Genomic DNA, 20,054 nt, shown 5'->3' with positions numbered 1-20,054 from the left:
CTCATGCGTTGCTAATTCAAATTACATGCATCAACTTATAAATACATACACAAAAGTGTTCCTGATTTAACACAACTAACAGTTTAACCAAGCAGTGCATTTACACCTTTTTGAAATCCAAAATTAATCTTGAATACGAGGATCAAAACATCTAACTTGTGTTCTTTAATCAGCCATTTTACGTTAATAACGTAGTAATGTTGACATGAAGTTGCTTTGAGCAATAGAAAACATATGCCAGGGTGCACTTGTTAAATAACTCTGCATAATGAGTTCCACCTATATAAATGACTCACCTCATCACTTAACTCAAGTCCTCTAGGATGCTGGAAGAGGAATTCATACACTCTATAGTATTTAAATAAGCTGAAAAACAAGAGAATACAGACTATTACAGTTGTAAATCTTTGGAAAGAAAAAAATATTACAAATTTTGTTAAACTAAGGGTTACCCTCCAGCATGGTAATACTCTAAATTCTAAAAAGAAACCGTTGTCTAACTTTAGGTACAACACACCGCATATTTAGTTTGCAGAATATACTATCACATGGCTGTAGAAAATGCAGTATGACACTTAAAAATACATCCACTTAGTCCTTACAAAATTGAACTCTAAGAAGACAAAGTTCTACTCTGAAAAAAGTAATTCCTGAAACACTTCTCACCAGGATACTTATGCCTTTAATATCAGCAACAGCAGACAAGAGGGAAACAAAGCCAAATCAACTTTCAGATTCTGGGATGGGCTGCCAGTCCAGGGAGCAAGTTTGATCTTAGAACACCAAAACAATAAAGAATGGAATCATTTATTCTCTCAAGGTCACCTTGCAAAATCAGCTTACTATTTCCTCAAAGACAAACTAAAAAACTAGATTGACACACAGCAGTTTTGTGTATTACAACAGAAGTAACTTTAAATAGACTTTCTCAATGGCCCAAAGTATTTATCTTCCTTAAAACATGTATGGCTTTCCTTTTCACGTGTTTTAAATAATTTTCCTTGTTTCCTTTTCTAATGATCAATGATATGGCATTTTGTTTAATCAAAGTTTTCGTTTGTCACAGTCCATCTGTTACAATTACTTCTCCTCTTAAAATCATGATAGAGAACTTCTGGCTTCTGTCACATCATTTTGGCATACAATTTAAAACATAGCTCTATGATTTCATAGTAAGTCCAGGCTGAAGGACGATTCCAAGAGTTTATCACACTCCTGCCTGATGCATCCATGAAAACTACAGCAATATTTGCAGGGAACATCTGTTAAGTGGTTCCTGTGCTTTCTGGCTAGGGACAGGACACAGGTTTTTCTCTTAAGAGAGCTATGAGTGGGTCAGCAATGCCCCTTGCCTTGGTACCTGCAAGGCCTGCATAAGAAGTTTGGCTACCGTCAGCTACAGGCTCCCTTCCCCCAAACCCAAAACACACAGGCAATTAATTAAGTTCTTACAATATTTGCCATTTCATTTGCAGTACCTTTTTATTGCAGCACTTCACCAAAGAATTCTTGACATGTTTCAGTGGATATAGAAATTATGTTTAAACAGACTTCAGGACTTAACCTGGAAATGACTTACACCAATTTACAGAAATACATGTCCCCTCACATACACAGCTATTATTTGGCAAAATTTTAACAGGGACTATTTGAAAAAAAGACAACAAAATATTTTATGAACATCACAGACGCACAAGAAATATGACATACATCTTTCCAACTGCACTGACAGAAAATAGCTTTTCAGACTTTTTTCTTTTACTTATTCCAGTGGTTTGGAAATGAGTCAGATTTACAGCACCTAAAAATCAGGTCTTTTCCCCTTCCCCTCCAAATGTATTATGATATTCTTAATAGATTACGTTACAGGTACAAATAATTTATAATATCCCCCCAAAATACAAGTAATTATATTTGGCATTTCTGAATTTTATGTCTTTATTTTTAAACAGAACTCTGTTCAACCTGGTACCCTTAATCCTGTATCAAGGAAAGAATTCCTCCATCTAACGCTCTTTACATCAAATCATGTAAATTATACATCAGTGTTTGTTTTGAAAAAATACTGTAGTTTTCTTTCTTTTAACAATAGAAAATGCTTTTTTGTTTCTATCTGTTACAAACAGTTAAAAAATTCCATACCAGTGTTTTTAGCAATTACACACAAAAAAATTTTGCTTGTGTAAGTAAGATTAAGAATAGACCCTTTTATGATGTCATACGAGAATCTGAAGGTGATTAACAATGACATATTTCCCCAGCTCCACTGCTTCCTGAAAGAAAATGTCAAGAGCTATGTTGATGTGTGTTTGCCCAAGGAGACAAGATAAAAAGACGATAACTGTCACCTTCCACCAAACCTGAAGGTGTCATTATAGTTGCTGCACAGTTTGTGCCAATGTAGTTAAGCATTTGTCTCTGTTTCCATTATAAATCTCATGGGTTTAGAGCTCATCTGTAAAAATGTGATCTGAACTACAACATGTCATACTGTCTTGAATGGAAAAAAAAAAGCTATAGGCCTATCATTTAAAATAAAACAAGAAAAAATGTTGAAATGATACATTAATTTGAATTGTAATAAAACTCAGTCAACCTACTTTTCAGTTCACAAAGTTCAAAGTACACCCATGTAAGTTTGCTGATTCCATTCCTATTTGGGAAAAAATATTCCAATGACTGAAATAATGGAATGCATAAACTGGACATACACAACACATTTCAGTGTATGTGTGTATATCCATGACCTTGCAACAGCACACATTTGTAATAAAGTGAGCAGTCTGAACATACAAACACAAATCTGGCAGCCAAAATACCATTCTGCTGCAAAAATCTTGTGGTTTGATTGTATTCCTGCCCAGTTAATACTTTGGTGGTAGAAGGATGGAGCACCTAATCTCTCGGATGAAATTCTTGTAACTGTGAAGGAATTACTTCATGGACAAGATATCTCTCAATGGATAATTTACAAAAGAGCTATAGACATGCTATTTGGAGAGAACATTTGTTCCATATAAATACAGAAAAGACACAGACAGGAAGGGAGAAGTAAAAGAAGTTGAGTTGAGACATCTCAAATGCCAAGTTTCCTTTTAGTTTAGGGCTAGTACTTGGCAGGACATGGTTTTGCCTTGACTACAGAAATTTGAGATTTAAAGAGATGTTCCCATTTCATAAGGGAAGAACCTGAAGTTTTTTCGTATTTTCCATGAAAAAGAAGCAAAAGAAAAAAATCAGAGAGCAGGAGAAAGAGACAAACTTTATAGCCAATTGTAAGACAAATCGCCTGTGATGGGTTTAAATCTCCTGTCTGAATCCAAGTACTATAAACTGAAAGGCTCACAACTATCCTAATATTTTTGCCTGTCTTCAAGAGGAAATACTTTTCTGCATTCAGGAAAACACTCTAAAAAACCCCCTCTTTGACATGTTAAACTTTTCCTAGCAAAAGAATGGTCTGAAAATTCCCAACAAATCTATGTATGGATCAGTTATATCCTACTCAGTTTTTATGCCCATCTGCCACAAATCCCCCCCTAACCACCATTCAGGTAAAAAAATGGGCTGAATGGCTACAGATGCAGGACAGGTATGAGCACATACTACAAGAGCAACTTCCTTATTTTCTTGTCCTTGCCCCCTGACATTCATGGGTGATAAAAGAGCTGGAGAACCACCTCTGTCCATCATATACTGGAAACAGTGATGTGTGAATATAGTCACTGACTTAAACGTGGAATCTCAGTGGAGATTCATCTGTACACGTTACTATATAGTAAAAACTTTACATAGAGAGGTGCTATCAGACTCTTAGTATTCTTCTCAGATAAATAACTGAATTACTGCTGTTTGCATCTCTTTCTGTGTCTCTGTCATGAAACATTTTCATGGAGACACCAAACTTTTGCTGATTTTGAAATGCAACATTTTTATGACTCATATGATTGTAGCCTTAAGTTTTACTTCTGTAAAGTAAAAAACTTTAAATCACATAAGAAGTCCACTACAGCTGCCAAGGCCAGACAAATACTTTAGAGTTATAGACAAGACCTAAAATTCTATTCAGATAGAATTTAAAAGTAGCATGTTTTAAAAACAAACCAAGAATATTCTCTATATACCATTTTAATGGTTTCCTTTTATTACTCAAAACAAAACCCAGAAGGAATATTTTCAGCAGAATCTTACAGTTTGATAAACTTCCAGTCTAAATTTATTTTCTGGGCTTTGACATCTGAGGCTACATCTTTACTGCTACTTGTATATTCTCTCTTCTTTTTAATGGTTTGAGGTTTGATCTGTGCAGTATGTTGGCACAGTAGGAACATATCCAGTTAAATAACAGCAATTTAATAATAATTTTTAATATGTGAATTATTTCATGATTTGATATTTAATAATATCAACAATAATTTTATCAGTAATTTCCCCACTATGTTATATTACTTAAATAAGAAATAACAGATTCTGTAGAAATAAATACCTGTTAATGAAGTAATCAATGATTGCTTTGCCTTGCTCAATGCTGAAGAAATTCAAGTCACCTCCTTGTTCTGAATCAGTTTCTCCTATTTCAGCCATTGCTCTTTCCAGTTCTTTTAAATTATCTCCTAAGGTCATATGTTTGTCTGCAAAGTAATCCCAAAGAATAAAATCTATGTATGAACATGAAAGGGTGGGGTGGGATTTTTTGGCCCATTTTAATTATAAGACTTCTTGAAGTTTTAGTTATGAGACATGACAACTTAAAAAGCAACAGCAGTCAAACACCTCTCTCTGTTGCCATTATTCTCATCAACAGTGTGTCCATTAAAATTCCATCACAAAATCACCAACTTTCCTTCATAACAGAAGGATCATAATAATGGGTGTTCAAGATAGTACAGCTTGACCTCTTACCTATACAGGCAGAATGATACGAAAATTTGAGGTGCAGGGTATGTTTTATTTTTAAAATAAATTTACTACTGTTTATATATTGTAAAATATTATTCTTCTGACCATGTCCCTTAAAACATAACCCATTAATACAGAAACAAATATTAAAAAGTGCAACCACTTTTTTCTTAAGTGCTTACAGTCATAATTAAACATGAATATGCATAATACCCTCCATATATCATCAAACTTGAAGATATTTTTGCACCTCTCCAGAACAGATACTTACTTTACTTTTTTACCCTGGAAATCAAAACTAAATGCTAAAGCAGTTTTGAATTAGAATTTAAATTCTGTTTGTTAACTGTCTCGACAAAGAGGAAAATCTGAAATATATCAGTGTTTGCTGAACATATAAAAAGAAAGGATTCATCTTTCTGATTTGCACACAGTGTCTGCCATCACTAAAACCACAGGGAGTTTAAAAAACAAAACTTCGAACAAAATTTATTTTTTCGTTTTTTATCTAAAAAATCTACAGCAAAAAATGGGGAAATATCCACCAGTGGTTAAATAGATTTATTTTCATTACTGTTTTAAGTCTCTACTGATACACTCCTTGGTTCTTTGTACAGAAAACAAATTAGAAGACTTACAAGACTTTTGTTCTTTGTAGTTTTGCCCTTTAGTGGTACAGTAATCAAAGGCCTGAAAACTTCACCTCGGTTTTCAGTAAGAGAAGCAGCACGATATAAATAACCATAATGGAAGGGACAAGAAAGAAATGCAGAGAATGTGGAGGAAATAGAAGCCATAGGAAACAAGGAAGAGCAATAGAACCAGAAATACTGCCCTTTGTAGGGAAGTAAAGCTACAGAACAGGATCACCCAGACCCAAATCTGTTGCCAGCTCATCCAAATTTTCTCTTTCCTCTGCATACCTGATTTTCAACCCCAACTACCTCCCTCTGGAAGACTCTCACAGTACGTCTGTGAGGTAAGGAGCACTCTACTCTCAATGTACAGAAGAGGAATCAAATCATGTAACTCATTCTGGCTCCCAATCTACCAAAGCCTCTAGTTTTCCTTTCTCCTTTACCAGCCTTAAATGCACTTCCACTACCTTCCTCTAAATCCATTCCTCCTGCTCCATGCCAGTCTTGCTATTAGGGACAAATCAGTTTAATTCTCCAGGCTGCTTGTTTCCAGTGCAGGGAAGGGAAGGGAAAGCAAATGGTCATTAATATAGAAGACATTAGAGTTTTGCTCTTAATTGAAATGTTTGGTCTTGAAACTTGCACCAGCTGAGAACAGTAAATACAAGAAAATTCATCTCAGCCCTGGGCTACAGTGTATTTTATAAAATGGATTATTCGGGGAACTTAGCTGTGAAGAAAATATAAGAACACTCCTGTAAGCACTTAAAAACTGCATTTTCTTTCCCTAAAACCCATGTATTTTAGCCAAATCCAAATGGATTTTCACAGGAATAGCAAAAAGCAAATTCACAACCTTTGCTTGCCAAAACTTGTGTCTTTACCTCAAAGCACAGGGGTATTAGAGCCGTTAAAAAAAAAAAAAGACACAAAATACTTTTTTTTCCCCACAGCCTCTGTCTGCAAGCCCATTGAACAGGATCAGCTGCAATTTTATGTATAAAAATTAATCCGAGGCAGACAATGCCATGGAAAATTTCATCTTAAAGAGTTAAAGTTTGGCAAAGCTTTATGCAGCTAAGATCACATTCCTGAAAAACATCAATCAGCTTTAATAATTGGTTGTGCTACCAGCCTGTCGCATACACATGCATTACACAGCCTCATAAAACTAATTTCTGACAGGTTTCCATTCTTCCCCATTGTTACAGTAATATAGTTAGCATATGTTAAGATACTTTCTCATTGTAGACAGGAAGGACAACTGGAATTTCAATTATCATAAAGCACGTACATGTTCTGTCAAAATTCCAAGTCAGAAAGGCCCTTGAACTAAATTACAATGAAAGAGTATAATAACTGTTGTGAGCTTGATTTTAAATATTTGCCTTCTCTTTTAATGGAACTGCTGAGTCCTTTCATTCTTCCTCTGGGATGGGCTTTTCTCAACATAATCACCTTCAAAGTGAATGTTAAGCAAGCATTAGGATCTCTGAAAAAGAAGGTTTTAGAGGACACTGCTACCATTTTTTTCAAGCTCTCTCATTCCCACTAGACCCAAGCTACAAGCCTGGTTGCAAATTTCCTCGTAGCCACAGGAGTTCCAGTCCCTTCATTGTCATCTTTCATCCTCCGCAGCGATGCCAGTTTACTTCCTCACCACTCTTTAGTTAACATACGTTCTGTGCCAGAAGTGCAGCATTTGCCATATAGAAAGCTGCCTGCGAATTGACCTCCAAGGATAAAATAAATGTAATTCACCCGCTGTAATGCTACAGGATGGACTGAATATCTCAAACAGCAGAGAAATGTGCCCAAGGCTACAGTGAGTCAGTCACTGAGACAGCTGGAATTGGAATTTAGGAGCTCCTTGCTCTCACACTACTGTAATTATTATTTATTTTACCTTAGCAAAGAAAAGGTCTCTTCAGGACCTGGCCCATTTGTACCACATACTGTACAAACAAAGAATGAGGGATATTCTGCTCAAAAGACTACAGTTTTCTCTAATGAAAGTTTTAACATCTGCCAATAAGTATTATTTTCAGGCACAAGGTCTAGCATGCCAACATTCAGGAGGAAAATAAATAATTTTACAATTACTTGTAATTAAATATAGCTTTATTACAATGACTGGAAAACATTCTTGCCTTCCATTTCAGATATTTATTTTACAGTTCTTAATTATACTTACCACTGATGTTCTCCAAGATGAAATTTAATAGTTCCATGAATTCTGAGAGCTGTGTAAGACTGAAGTTCATTTCTTTAGCCCACAAAAATCCTGCACTGTAATAATCTATTAAAACAGCTTTTCTCCAAGATGTCTTTAATTGTGTAAAATTCAGAAATTCTTCCAACATTCTAAAAAAAAAAAAAAAGCAACATAATGAAATTCAAAAATATAGGTGCCAAAGATTAACTTAGTCTGCTTGCAATTGTATCCATAATATTTGTTATTATTATTTACTATATTATTTATATGTACATAGCATACATCGGGGGACCCCTGGTGGTCTAATGGTTAGGATGCAGTACTCTCACCACTGCGGCCCAGGTTCGATTCCCAGTCAGGGAAACTCCCCCAGGCAGATGGAGCTCGTCAGCCCTGTAAGGCCATCCAGCTAAGAGAAGGTCACTCTAAACAAACCTACATCCTGAGGACCTCACTGCCACTGTCCAAGCTTGCTTGGCCCCGGCAGATGAACCTCAGGATTAAAGGGTCGGCTCAGTTCAGCGCACACTGTGTCTCACCTAAAAAATCCACTGCGCAGGCTCGAAGGGTAAAGACCTTTCCCAAATCTTCGTTCACAAAGACTGGCCATTATTATTTATAGCATACATCATTTCTTGAACTTAGGTACATCAATTTCTAGATACAAGCATTTATGATCAGAGGGCATATCTGCTGCAAAAAACAATGACCTACAGGTTTCAGCAGACACTATTTAAATGTTATGATATGACTAATGAAAGAACAAGAATAATAGCAATACAAAACTGAAGAGAAATACACTGAAAATCTCAGAGAAAAAACTGTTTCATCAGGAAGTTGTTTGTAGGATGAAATGAAACAATTAGTCTCTACTTTCTACTACCATTCTTTCAGTTTGAGATAGTTTTACAGTAATAATAAAATCATGTTTTCGTTTCAAGGTTTCCATTTCAAGATTAGTTTTCCTCTGAAGAAAAATTACATTTGAAAATTAATGCAAATATTATAATATATACATACCAAAAGTAGCTAAAATATTTAGAAATTAAATTGTACTTTCATAATGGTCAAGACATGAGGTCAAAAGAGCCTCATCCTATTTTACTGGCACATGATGAAAATTTTTTCAGTTACTTTAACGCGCAAAATTTATGAAAAAATATGCTCCCATGTAGGAGGCCACATGTGTTGCTGACACATTTATGTCTACTCTATCCAAACACAGAATTAGTTATGTCTTTTATAATAACTGCACACATTTTTCCACAAGAAGAGAGGGGACTGGGGCTGGGACCTTTCTTCAGTTCTTCCAGTACAACTTAAGCCATATCTCAGGTAGTTAAGTTTTACATTAAAGCAATTCCTGGCTTCTTAACTATACCTGATGATCCAGGTGCCAGTGACCACGGTTTCTAGTCCCCTGTAAAAAAGCAAAGTCCTCCCAACCTCCCCCCCTTCTCATTCCTTCCTAAGAAGGACATTAATCCTAGACCTACTGATAGGGAACCATTAGATTTTCAGGGGTTTCACGGAGACAGTACAGATACACTGTCAAATAAGATGAGTTTCTTTTTTTAATTAAAGCCTCAATAGCTAACAGAGTAAAGCATATAATCCAATCAGTTTTGTTTAAAACATGTATTCCTTTGTTCTCCATGACAAATTTGTACGGCTGCACACATGCAAGTCGGTTAAAAACACTTAACTGTGTCCTGAAATAGAAGTGGAACGTGGCCAGCTGAACTTTCCAACGTTTGAAACAGTCCATATCCTCTCTTTCTGAAGCTTCTGCCAACTCTGTGTTTTCATAATCAGAGCTTCTCAGGGATTTAGATTTTCTCTGATTCTGCTAACAACGCCAGAACTCATCTTTTAAATATTCTGTAAGGCATGTCACTGACAACAGTGTCTGTACATGATTGGGAAGCAATGGGGCAGTTGGATTTCCTAGTTACCCTGACTGATTTTTCCTTCTTCAAGGAAGGTGCTCAAATCGTACGGAGATGGATAGTGGTATAAAACTCCCTGACAGATGGGAATGCAGGCCATCAGAATTCTCCTACTGAATGGGATCTATTCTGATTTTCTAACCTTAGCTGAGACCTTCAAACTGCTATTGCGAATAGACACGATGCACTGCAGTGAACAAAATTTTAATGCTGCTGCTAAACTGCTTAGAGTGCATAAAATACCCTGTAACAATCCTCTTTTCAGTCAGATGCAGTATGTACTTTACATTCCCCTTGTACAGTAAACATATATGTGATCAGCTGAGAATAAGAGACTACGATCTTTCAGTGCTTTTCTTTACACTCTTAATGAGAAAGTTTCACAACGAATCGTGTTGTTAAGCACATTTTAGTCTCCAGTGAGTTGTACACTTCAGTCTCCTCTAAATTTAAAGAGACCTATTGTGCAAGAGAAAACAGGAAAGGAGAGAATTTTTGTATTATTATTATTTGACGGTAGCAAATTTTCTTTCCAGTTTTCTTTAAAAAAAAACCAAACAGAATTCCAGAAAAGACCTTTGTTTTTCCTCAGAATAGTGACAAATAGGAGGAACACAATATATTTCAGGAATAATATTTTAATCTCTGTTAAATGGTTACCTATTAAGAGGAACAAAGTTGGATTTTATATCTCCCTCCACCCCTTCCTTCCCAAACTAGACCAGTGGCCCAGCCCTTTGGCTTTCAATGCACTAAGAATTTGCTAGCAGACACAGGCACTCCTAAATAATTCCGGCACTTCTGAAAAGTTCCATCTTTAAATATAAGCCCAGAGTCTCAGGCTAAACTCCTGGCCTCCTAAATTTAGCTGCTATTAAACACTAATAACAAGGGAGAGTGTTGCTACAGGAAAGACAAGATTGGCTTACATCAAAAGTCCTTGGCTGCCTCCTCTTTCCCCAGTGCACCATAATGGGGACCTACTAATACCTTCTTAAGCTTTCCATCCCCTTCTGAACTTTTAAGACCTTTTTGATTTTTCAGTAACTCATGTTACAGTACAGAATATTAAATGTTTTAGCAAAAAAGTTACCAAGTGAGACTCATTAAAAAAAAAAAAAAGCTCAGTATTGGTCTGTTCTTATTTACACCTTAGTAATTCATTTACAGCATATTTAAAGCTATTGTACATTCAGAAAGTACATCAATGTGAAATACAAGTGGAAAAAAAAGGAGTCAAAGCAAAATGAAGAGATATAGGAAATACAGTAAAACAGAGATCAGCAGTATTTGTTCCATCTTTTGTGAATCTTATTAAAATTAATGAATTAAGTGAACAATTAAACACTAATAACCATCACAAAAGAAATCTAACAAATAGACTGTAATTTTTATTTCATTATTATACTGCTCCTAGCATTGTTGTCATTGCTACTTACTTTTCAACTCCTTCCAGATTTTCTTCTAACAAAGCAGTAATTTGGGAAAGAGAAAGAAATGGCTTATTCTCTTTCTCTTCCTGCCCACCTATGGCACCCTGATCTTGGTCTTCTTCCTCTCCACATATGGCATCCTGATCTTGGTCTTCCTTTCCACCTACTGCACCCTGATCTTGGTCTTCTGCCTTTTCACCTATGGCATCCTGATCTTGGTCTTCTTCCTACAAACATGTATATAGGAATATAATTTTAAAATGTTTATTTTATTATGTCGGTAACTTACCTAAATAACATTTTTATAGTGAGGAAGTATGCAAGGGCTTAATTCAACAAATGCCAAAAATGTAAGACAGTTTTAACTATATGGCAGTAACACAATACCTTAACACATTCTCACTAGAGAAAAACTGGGCTGATACATGGAAAATACTATTTTTATCTTAAATTCATATGGGAACACAGTGACATATTATGTGCAGCACAAGATTAAATTAACTTGCAAGTAAAAACAACAGAGATCTAAAGGTGCAAAAAAATCCATGAATCTAAATTTGACCAACATGATACTAGATTGCACAATAATTAAATTTTAAAATTAGTTTCTCCTTAACATATGAGAATACACATGTATTACCATGCTATTTGCTCTCCACCCTGTACTTGATTGCATTTTCAAATTTACTCTCTGCACTGACTCCACCCCTAGCCAAAAAAAAGCCCAAGATATTTGCTGCAATGGAATGATACCCACACAAGGATCTGACACTACTGTTACAGGGAAGCTCAGTGTATTTGTAATACAGAAGGCAGTTCCTTATAGGAAATACGAGGATGTACATGTTACAGGAGATAATAAACTGAGCACTAACAATGCAATGGTCTTTCAAAAAACAGGAATATTTGATGATATTTTATTTCGTGTGGTCACTGACCAAAAAAATCTGAGCAGAGATTTCAGTAAGAAATCTATGAAATACATAAAACAGTAGAAAAAAATGAAAACTGTTTCTCAATAGAATATGTAGGTGACAAAGCGAGGTGTCAAAGCACATTATAAAATGTGAGATGAGGCACCTCCAGAGAGGTGCATGGCAGGGGAACAAGGGACAACGGTCATAGAATGGACTATTTTAGTTGAAAGGGACCTACAATGCCACAGGGTTAGGAAAAATATTTCACTATGGAAATAATGAAGCATTAGAACAGGTAAGCCAGAAAGGTGAAGGAATCTCCACCCTTGCAGGCTTTCAAGGCAAGACTGGATAAAGTCCTGGTCTGCACTTGGTGCTGGCCCTGCTCTGAGCAAACAGGTGAGCCAGTGCATGTCCCAAAATCCCTTCCAGCCTCATGAGGGGAGTCTGACTGGCCTGACCCCATGAACACCTGATCACCATTTGCTTGTAGCAGGTGAACTTCTACACCTGCAGGACTTGGGCTTTAGAGATGGGCAACAAGGCAAAGCTTGCAGAATCCTGCTTCCAGCTCACCTAGGGAGAGCGAAGGAGAAGATTTCCTGACATGCACTGATTTTGAGCCTGACCAGCACTGCTCTGGGCTAATAATCAACTCACTGTAGTGCTGGTCAAGGAGAGCCCCCAAATAAAGCTACACTACTCCCCCTGCTGCTGCCGAACTGCAAGACATACTGAAAGCCACGGGACTAGCTGAAAAACCACATTTGAACTGATGAAACAGTGAGAGCAACAAAGAACATTCAGTGGACAGACAAGGTTTTCCCCCCTCTAATTAAGTACTAGAGTACTTTCACATGTACTTCAATATGAAAAATTATTGTTCCCTACTGTAAACAAGTCAGTCTCGGATACAATGTCTCATCAGAACAACAGGAGTGGAATAAAAGAAGGCTTCCTTCAGATAGTTAAGAGCATGACGTTATTTTGCTTTTGTTTTATTAGTAATAATTCATGCAGCATGAAAAGAAGTACTCCTACAGTCCGTAACATTGACATAATTGAAGCTACATGCCCTAGTGAGGGAAAAACAACAGCTCTACCTGCTAATATTATACAATTATTGAAAGACATTTTTTAATAACTAGAAAAAATACAATTTTTTTCTGAAGCAACCAGTGGTGTTAGAAACCTGTAAAACATGAGATTTTCTTAGAAGCCATGAGAGCCGAATTAAAAGAATAACTGATATAGATGTTTTGGAAACTGAATTAATACCCATCCATCTCTTTCTCTGAGGATGTTCAATACATAGGATGCTTTAGTATTTATAAGGACCACAGCTATATAAATGGCATACTACTGGTCAGTCAGTCAACAGCTTACTGATGTTGTCTACTTAATAAGGCAAAATGCTAATATTTTACAAGTATCACCCCAGATTCACTTTATCAGCATAGAATGACTAACTTAGCACTGTATCAGAAAGAAAAGCATAAAAAAGTTCAAGGCACAGTATTTTTAATCGCATCAAGGTATCTTCCAGCAACCCTTCTGTGGTTACAGCCAGGTGTGATAACAACTAAGACCTTCCCATAACATTCTCCACCACCTGCACAATGCTTCTCCACCATTCAAGATCACAGCAGTACTCCGTAGAGGTGCATCAAAAGTCTTTTTTCTCCCTCCCACTGTTTAAATCTCATATCATAAGGAACAGGTTAGTAGCTAAAAGATGGAATATTCTGGAAAACAACTTCCAAGAATCTTATCCAAACTAATTCCTCAGGTATCAGACAACATCCATGCTAGAAAAGCTTGTCCAAAGAGGAATTTTCTCCTGCCCCCCCCCCCCATATGTACCTGGCTTACTAAAGCAGGCAGCTTTCTAACCCACGTGGTATCCACAGGCCCAACACACCTTACAGACTGATGCTGAGGGTCACCTCATTCCGTGCATTACAAACGGCCAGAAGGACCTGCTGCTTTAGTCTTAGTCTGTAGTGTGGTATTACAGCAATATATAAGCTATGTATTATTATAAAAATGAATTTAAAAATAACTCCACATGCCTTGCACTCAGTCCCCTATAATCTCTTGCTACACATTTAAAGGTCCTCTAGCACTAGAAACACACTCTTTGACCAGCTAAAGTTTGCAGTTTAAACTGAAGAGACAGGCAAGCTGTTGTAACTCAGTGTTGCAGATAAGGCTCTGTAATCTGCACATCAAACCCCAACAGTTTACAGGGCAAGGGGAAGCTTCCCATGAACCATTTAATCCCCTAGAGCCTGGAACAACATTCTCAGCAGCAACATTCCCATCAATGCATTATATTCTTTGATAAGGATGGGGTAGGGGCACCACTGTCCACTACAACCAGCACAGGTATCAGATAAGAAGAAATACTGTTACAAACAACCAATAAGGAACTATGGGAGAGAAAGCACATTATTTAGAAAATTAAATTTTTTAAATTATCAATGTTTCTGTAATTTAAAAAAGTATTGAAAGTCCATAAATCATTTAACAATCTCATGCTTGTGGAAAGTTTGTTTGAGCAGAACCTCCACAGACACATGACTAAAAGCTTACAATTATTTTGATTTAACGCTGTTTTGTCTTTTGATTGCTGCCCTTAACCACCACTGAAAATCTGAAGAGAAGCTATTTTTTATACACATTCACTGGTGTCAAAGAATTTACCGTTCATTTTACTGTTAACTGTAGTGACTGACTGAGGTAATTCAAGGTGAGTTAATTCTGGTAACACTATCTTCATGTGTCAGGAGAAAAACTCCTAAACCAATCCTAGTAGTACACATTCCCAGCAGTAGACTCAGCCTATTTAAATACAGACTGCTACTAGAGAACTATTTGTTACTGTTTTATTTTCCTTTGAAGGCTTTTTAGCTGTTCTGAATGTATAATATGCTTCTGGCTGTCCAATACATTACTCCAAATGCTTTGGGCATCCCTTGTCAACAGCATCAAATCAAAATACCAAACCAGACATTCTACAACAAAAAAAATAAGATCCTCCTTGAATCTCTCAGCCCATGTTCATGAGCCACCACGAAGTAGAAAATATCATCAGCAGAGTGATGTAGTTAAACAGCAAATTGAAAAATACCTCTGTGTTTAGGAGGGTGGGAGAGAACTCTCCAAACTCCCACCCTTAGTGAATCATCCCTGCCTAGGAAGAATGCCCCACTACCTGCAGTTTTGGTGAGAGCCTTTCCAGAGTGGCAAAACCTTGAAACACAGCAATGGAAATGAGCACCAGACCTCCTGAAGAAAATTAAGCTTGTCCTTTGGGATGAGCCCTCAGCAGCAGATGAAGGTAACAATTGCATGTGTTTGACAATACAACAACCACGCTTTGCAAAAACATGACTTCCAAAAGTACACACACAAAGGAACAGCTTACCAAATCTCTTAAATTATAGCAAATACCTGAAGTGTGAGGAACCCAAGATCCTCCTGTCCTCACCCTACCAGGGAAAATTAGGCTGGACTGAGCTCTGCTGCCTCAGCAAGGCACTTTCCAGTTGTTCACGTAAAGCTGCCTCAGCTACCTCTGCCTGAGCAGCACGGCTGACAGCAGTGCAGATGTACCCTGAGAGAGTGTTGTATATCAGTTACAACTTTAATCAAAATGGGAATGAAAAAAAAAACCAACCAAACCACACCAGCAACACAGGCTGTTATTTGTATTATTATACACATTTTGTTATCAAGCTGTCAAGTGCTTCAGTAGCAGTAGAAAATCTTGAAGCTGTCTACATAAATAGTTAAAGGCAGAAACAGAAACACATTCCCTGTTCCTGTTTGTTTTAAAAAGGCCCCACTTGTCTGCTCCCACAACGGGAAGTTAAAATCAATAGTTGCTATTTTTAGTCATAAACATTTCTTTTATTGTCAAACAAATGAGGAAATAAAAATAGTAATGTTAATTTCAATTACCTTCAAAAGGGGAAATATGCAGATGTGTCAAATGCAAGAGATAAAACCTATATGCAAGGAAAGCTTTCAGAGGACCATTATAAACAACAGACTCTGACAGTGTCCTTTTAATAACAAAATATGTTTCAGAAATTTCACACAGTCCAAACGTCAAGATTTATGGTTGACCAAATGTATGATGACATTAAATTTTACTGATGTTTTCACAGCTGCAGACCACTTATTGGAAAAAATGTGGTTAAAAATAAAGCAGCAGCAAGACTTGCTAAGAGCAGGACTCAGATTTTTCTACTCCGCTTTTGGCTGAAACTCATTACAAGTCAGAGCAATTATAAAAATATTAAATTTAAATCAAAAGGAATTGTCTCAAGATCTAAGAAACAATATTAAAAAAATAGTGACAGAATTGATGCTCCCTACAGCTTACATATAGACCATGCCAAGCTAGCTTCAGCCAAAACTGGAGACTATGTAATGTAATTTATAAAAACACACACTTCCACAGAGTTTACAATAAAACAAATCATACAGGATAGAAGGAAATATCATAAAAGTAAGCTGATGTGCATAGAACAAACTTCAATACATAAGGAACAGAAAATACGTGAAGAAAAAAAAAGTTCACTGAATTCCTCTAAAGATTCCTTTTATAAAGCCATGAAGTAAAAACGACAAATATTTCAGTGGTACATTTCAAACAGATGTACAATATATTTTTGACAGCCTGTCGTTTCCCATCCAGTACACCCTGTATCCTTTTACTGTGATCTGACTGCACTACCCCAGTGTTACGCTGTTCCAACTGCCAAAATATTTACAGAGAACACTAACAGAGAGCATTGTGAAAGATACATATATTTTTCATAAAGCATTTAGAATACTTTAAAACACATTTCACATGGAAGAGGATTTATTTATTTAAGGAAACCTAAATGTTAAGCTTTTGTACTGACAAAGACACAACCATGACACTGGCTGAAGGTGGTTAATCACTCCCACAACAGCCACAGTAAATTCTTGGCCATCTAAGACAACAAAGCAGTTCAACCAGAAGAAAATTATCTTGTACTAGCTACAACTATATAGAGAGGCTTGAGAAAGAAATTCTGAGCTGATGCAACACCTCATGCATTCTTGAGAGGAATAACTTTTATTCTGACATCTCCTGACGTTCAGCATGAGATGAGTTGCCTGTCAGAAACCACACCTCTGCAATCAAGACAAAAAAGAAAATAAGAAAAAAAAATGGAGGCTGAAGACTAGCTAAAAAAAAAAAAAGCAAACGTTAATGTGAACATTGCGGATTTGCAAAATTCTCTAGATGACTTCAATTACCTAAAGCAATGAAAGGTGAGAAATACAACCGTGATATTGCTGGAAGGAAGGTGTGAGCTTGCTTCCACTCCCTCAGTCTCTCTGTAGGGAAACCATATGCCTTTCCCCCAACAATCAAAAATTAGGATACTCCTAATACCATGAATAAGCCAAGTGTGGTGGTTTGACCCAGGCTAGATGTCAGGTGCCCAATAAAGCCTCTCTGTCAGCCCCCTCCGCAGCTGAACAGAGGAGAGGGAATATAACAAAAGGCTTGGGTGTCGAGATAAGGACAGGGAAACTCATCAATTACCATCACTGGCAAAACAGACACAGCTTGGGTAGAAAAAAATTCAATTTATTACCAATGAAATTAGAGTAGGATAATAAGAAATAAAAACTAAATGTCAAAACACCTTCCCCCCACCCCTCTATTTTCAGGCTCAACTTCACATCCAATTTTCCCTATCTCTTTTCCTCAGCAGCACAGGGGAACAGGGTATGGTGGTTGCACTCAGTTCATCAAATGTTGTCTCTGACCCTGCTGCCTCCTCATCCTCCAACCTACTCCAGCATGGGGTCCCTCCCACGGGGGACAGTCCTCCGTGAACTGCTTCAACACGGGCATCTGCTCCCCTGTAACCTCCATGGGGTGCAGGGACACAGCTGCCTCATCATGGTCTTCATTCACCACAGGCTGCAAGGGAATCTCTCTTCCAGCTCCTGGAGCACCTCCTGCCCCTCCTTCTGCACTGGCCTTGCTGTCTGCAGGGTTCTTTCTCTCATACTCTAACCCCTCTCTTTGATGTGCTGTTGTGGGTTTTCTTATTCCCCTTCCTAAATCTGTTATTCCAGTGGTGCTACCACCATCACTGATATACATATATATATATATATATATATATATACGTAAACACACACACACACACATATATGCTGCATTTTTACACGGAATCACAGAATAGTGCGAGTTGGAAGGGACCTCTGGAGCTCATTCAGTCCAACCCCCCTGCCAAGGCAGGGTCACCTGCAGCAGGTGACATAGGAACGTGTCCAGGTGGGTTTGGAACGTCTCCAGAAGGAGACTCCACAACCTCCGTGGGCAGCCTGTTCCAGTGCTCTGCCACCCTCGACGTACAGAAGTTCTTCCTCGTGTTGAGGTGGAACTTCTTGTGTTTTGCTCCTCGTCCTGTCGCTGGGCACCACCGAAGAGCGTGCAACACGTACTTTCAGCCTTCTCCTGTCTAGACTAAACAGCCCAGCCCCCACAGTCCCTCCTCGCAAGGGATGTGCTGCAGACCCCCACCCATGTTGCAGCTCAGCACAGACACTTTAACACGACACACGGACCCCGAGAGGGCGCAGCCACCCTCCCCGGCGGTACCTGCGCGAGCGCCGCCATCGCCGCCCGCCGTCGGCCCGGCCACGGGGGGGCGGGGCCAGCGCCGGGCCCCGCCCGTCGCCACGGCAGGCCGGCGCGCCCCCCTCAGAGCCCTCGGGGTCCCGCGGGGGTTGTCACCGACGCATCGACACACCGGCACACCACTGACACACTGACACATCGGCACATCGACACACCGGCACACCACTGACACATTGGCACATCGACACATCGACACACCGGCACACCACTGACACACTGACACATCGACACACCGGCACACCACTGACACACTGACACACCGGCACATCGACACACCGGCACACCACTGACACACTGACACACCGGCACATCGACACACCGGCACATGGCACACCGGCACAGCACCGGCACACCGGCACACGGACACACCACTGACACACTGACATATCGGCACACCGGCACACTGACACACCGACACACGGCACATCGACACACCGGCACACCGACACATGGCACACCGGCACACCGACACACCGACACACCGGCACTGCCCGCGCCGCACTGCAAGAGGAGAACACGCTCCCAGGCCCCTCTGAATTTTGATCTCACTGCTTTCCTAATCCAAACAGGACCGTTTGCATTGTCTGAATAACAATTATACGGATGGTACCATGCAGTTATCCCCCCAGTTACCCGAACGACATCTCAATGTTTTCAGCTTCTTGAACACCATGGCTGAGATAAATATCTAAAGCTAAATATGCTAAATAAGTCCAAAATAAGCTAAATAAGTCCAACAATGTCAACACCAATTAGTATAGCTCCAATGTCAGCAAGTGTAAATCAGCACATCTGTTGGGACTGGTTGAGGGATACAGACTTACTCCAACTAAAGATCTGAATTTACATGTACAGGTTTTATGTACAATAATTTACAAACTACAGTAAATAGAAGAAGACTTGGAGACTGAGCTGCATTTCAATTACAATTCATATCTTGTTTCTCCTTGTTTCCCCTCTTTGTCCTATTCTTTTATTTTTTTTAACTTAGAAGGCTAATGAACTAACTATACTGAAACATTTTCTCTGTCAGGTCTGTGTTTCATGCAGCAGCAGCAATTCAGAGTAATAGCACTTACCTGCAAGATCAAATAAAATGCAAGCATTTGGTGAGTGAACAGTAATTAGAACAAAGAAAGAGCTAACTTATTTTGCAAAGTTTATTGATGTGCTGAGGGAGCTGGTACGACAAAACAATTTCTTTGCAGTGCCCCACATAAAGCAAGAGCCTCCTGGGATTTCTGCAGCTGTCTCAAGGTCTGCTACTGCTTCTGAGCAGTTTGCCTGAGCAGTTTGCCAC

General features: G+C 38.4%; 1 protein-coding gene across 1 annotated transcript in view; it reads right to left on the bottom strand.

Moving 5' to 3' along the window:
• The window catches only part of CABCOCO1 (ciliary associated calcium binding coiled-coil 1), a 112,722-nt gene that overhangs the window by 34,020 nt on the left and 58,648 nt on the right, over positions 1 to 20,054 (bottom strand). The window contains exons 3-6 of the mRNA XM_039386122.1: positions 11,141 to 11,361; positions 7,732 to 7,901; positions 4,487 to 4,631; positions 297 to 366 (exon numbers count right to left, since the gene is read on the bottom strand). Coding sequence (XP_039242056.1) covers positions 297 to 366; positions 4,487 to 4,631; positions 7,732 to 7,900 — 384 coding nt within the window. The 5' untranslated portion in view covers position 7,901; positions 11,141 to 11,361. The remainder of the gene's footprint in view (positions 1 to 296; positions 367 to 4,486; positions 4,632 to 7,731; positions 7,902 to 11,140; positions 11,362 to 20,054) is intronic.

Source organism: Pipra filicauda, unplaced genomic scaffold, assembly GCF_003945595.2.
Source record: "Pipra filicauda isolate LSUMZ 115617 unplaced genomic scaffold, ASM394559v2 scaffold465_size509821_pilon, whole genome shotgun sequence".
Taxonomy (NCBI): Eukaryota; Metazoa; Chordata; class Aves; order Passeriformes; family Pipridae; genus Pipra; species Pipra filicauda.
This window is presented reverse-complemented; position numbering and strand designations above follow the sequence as displayed.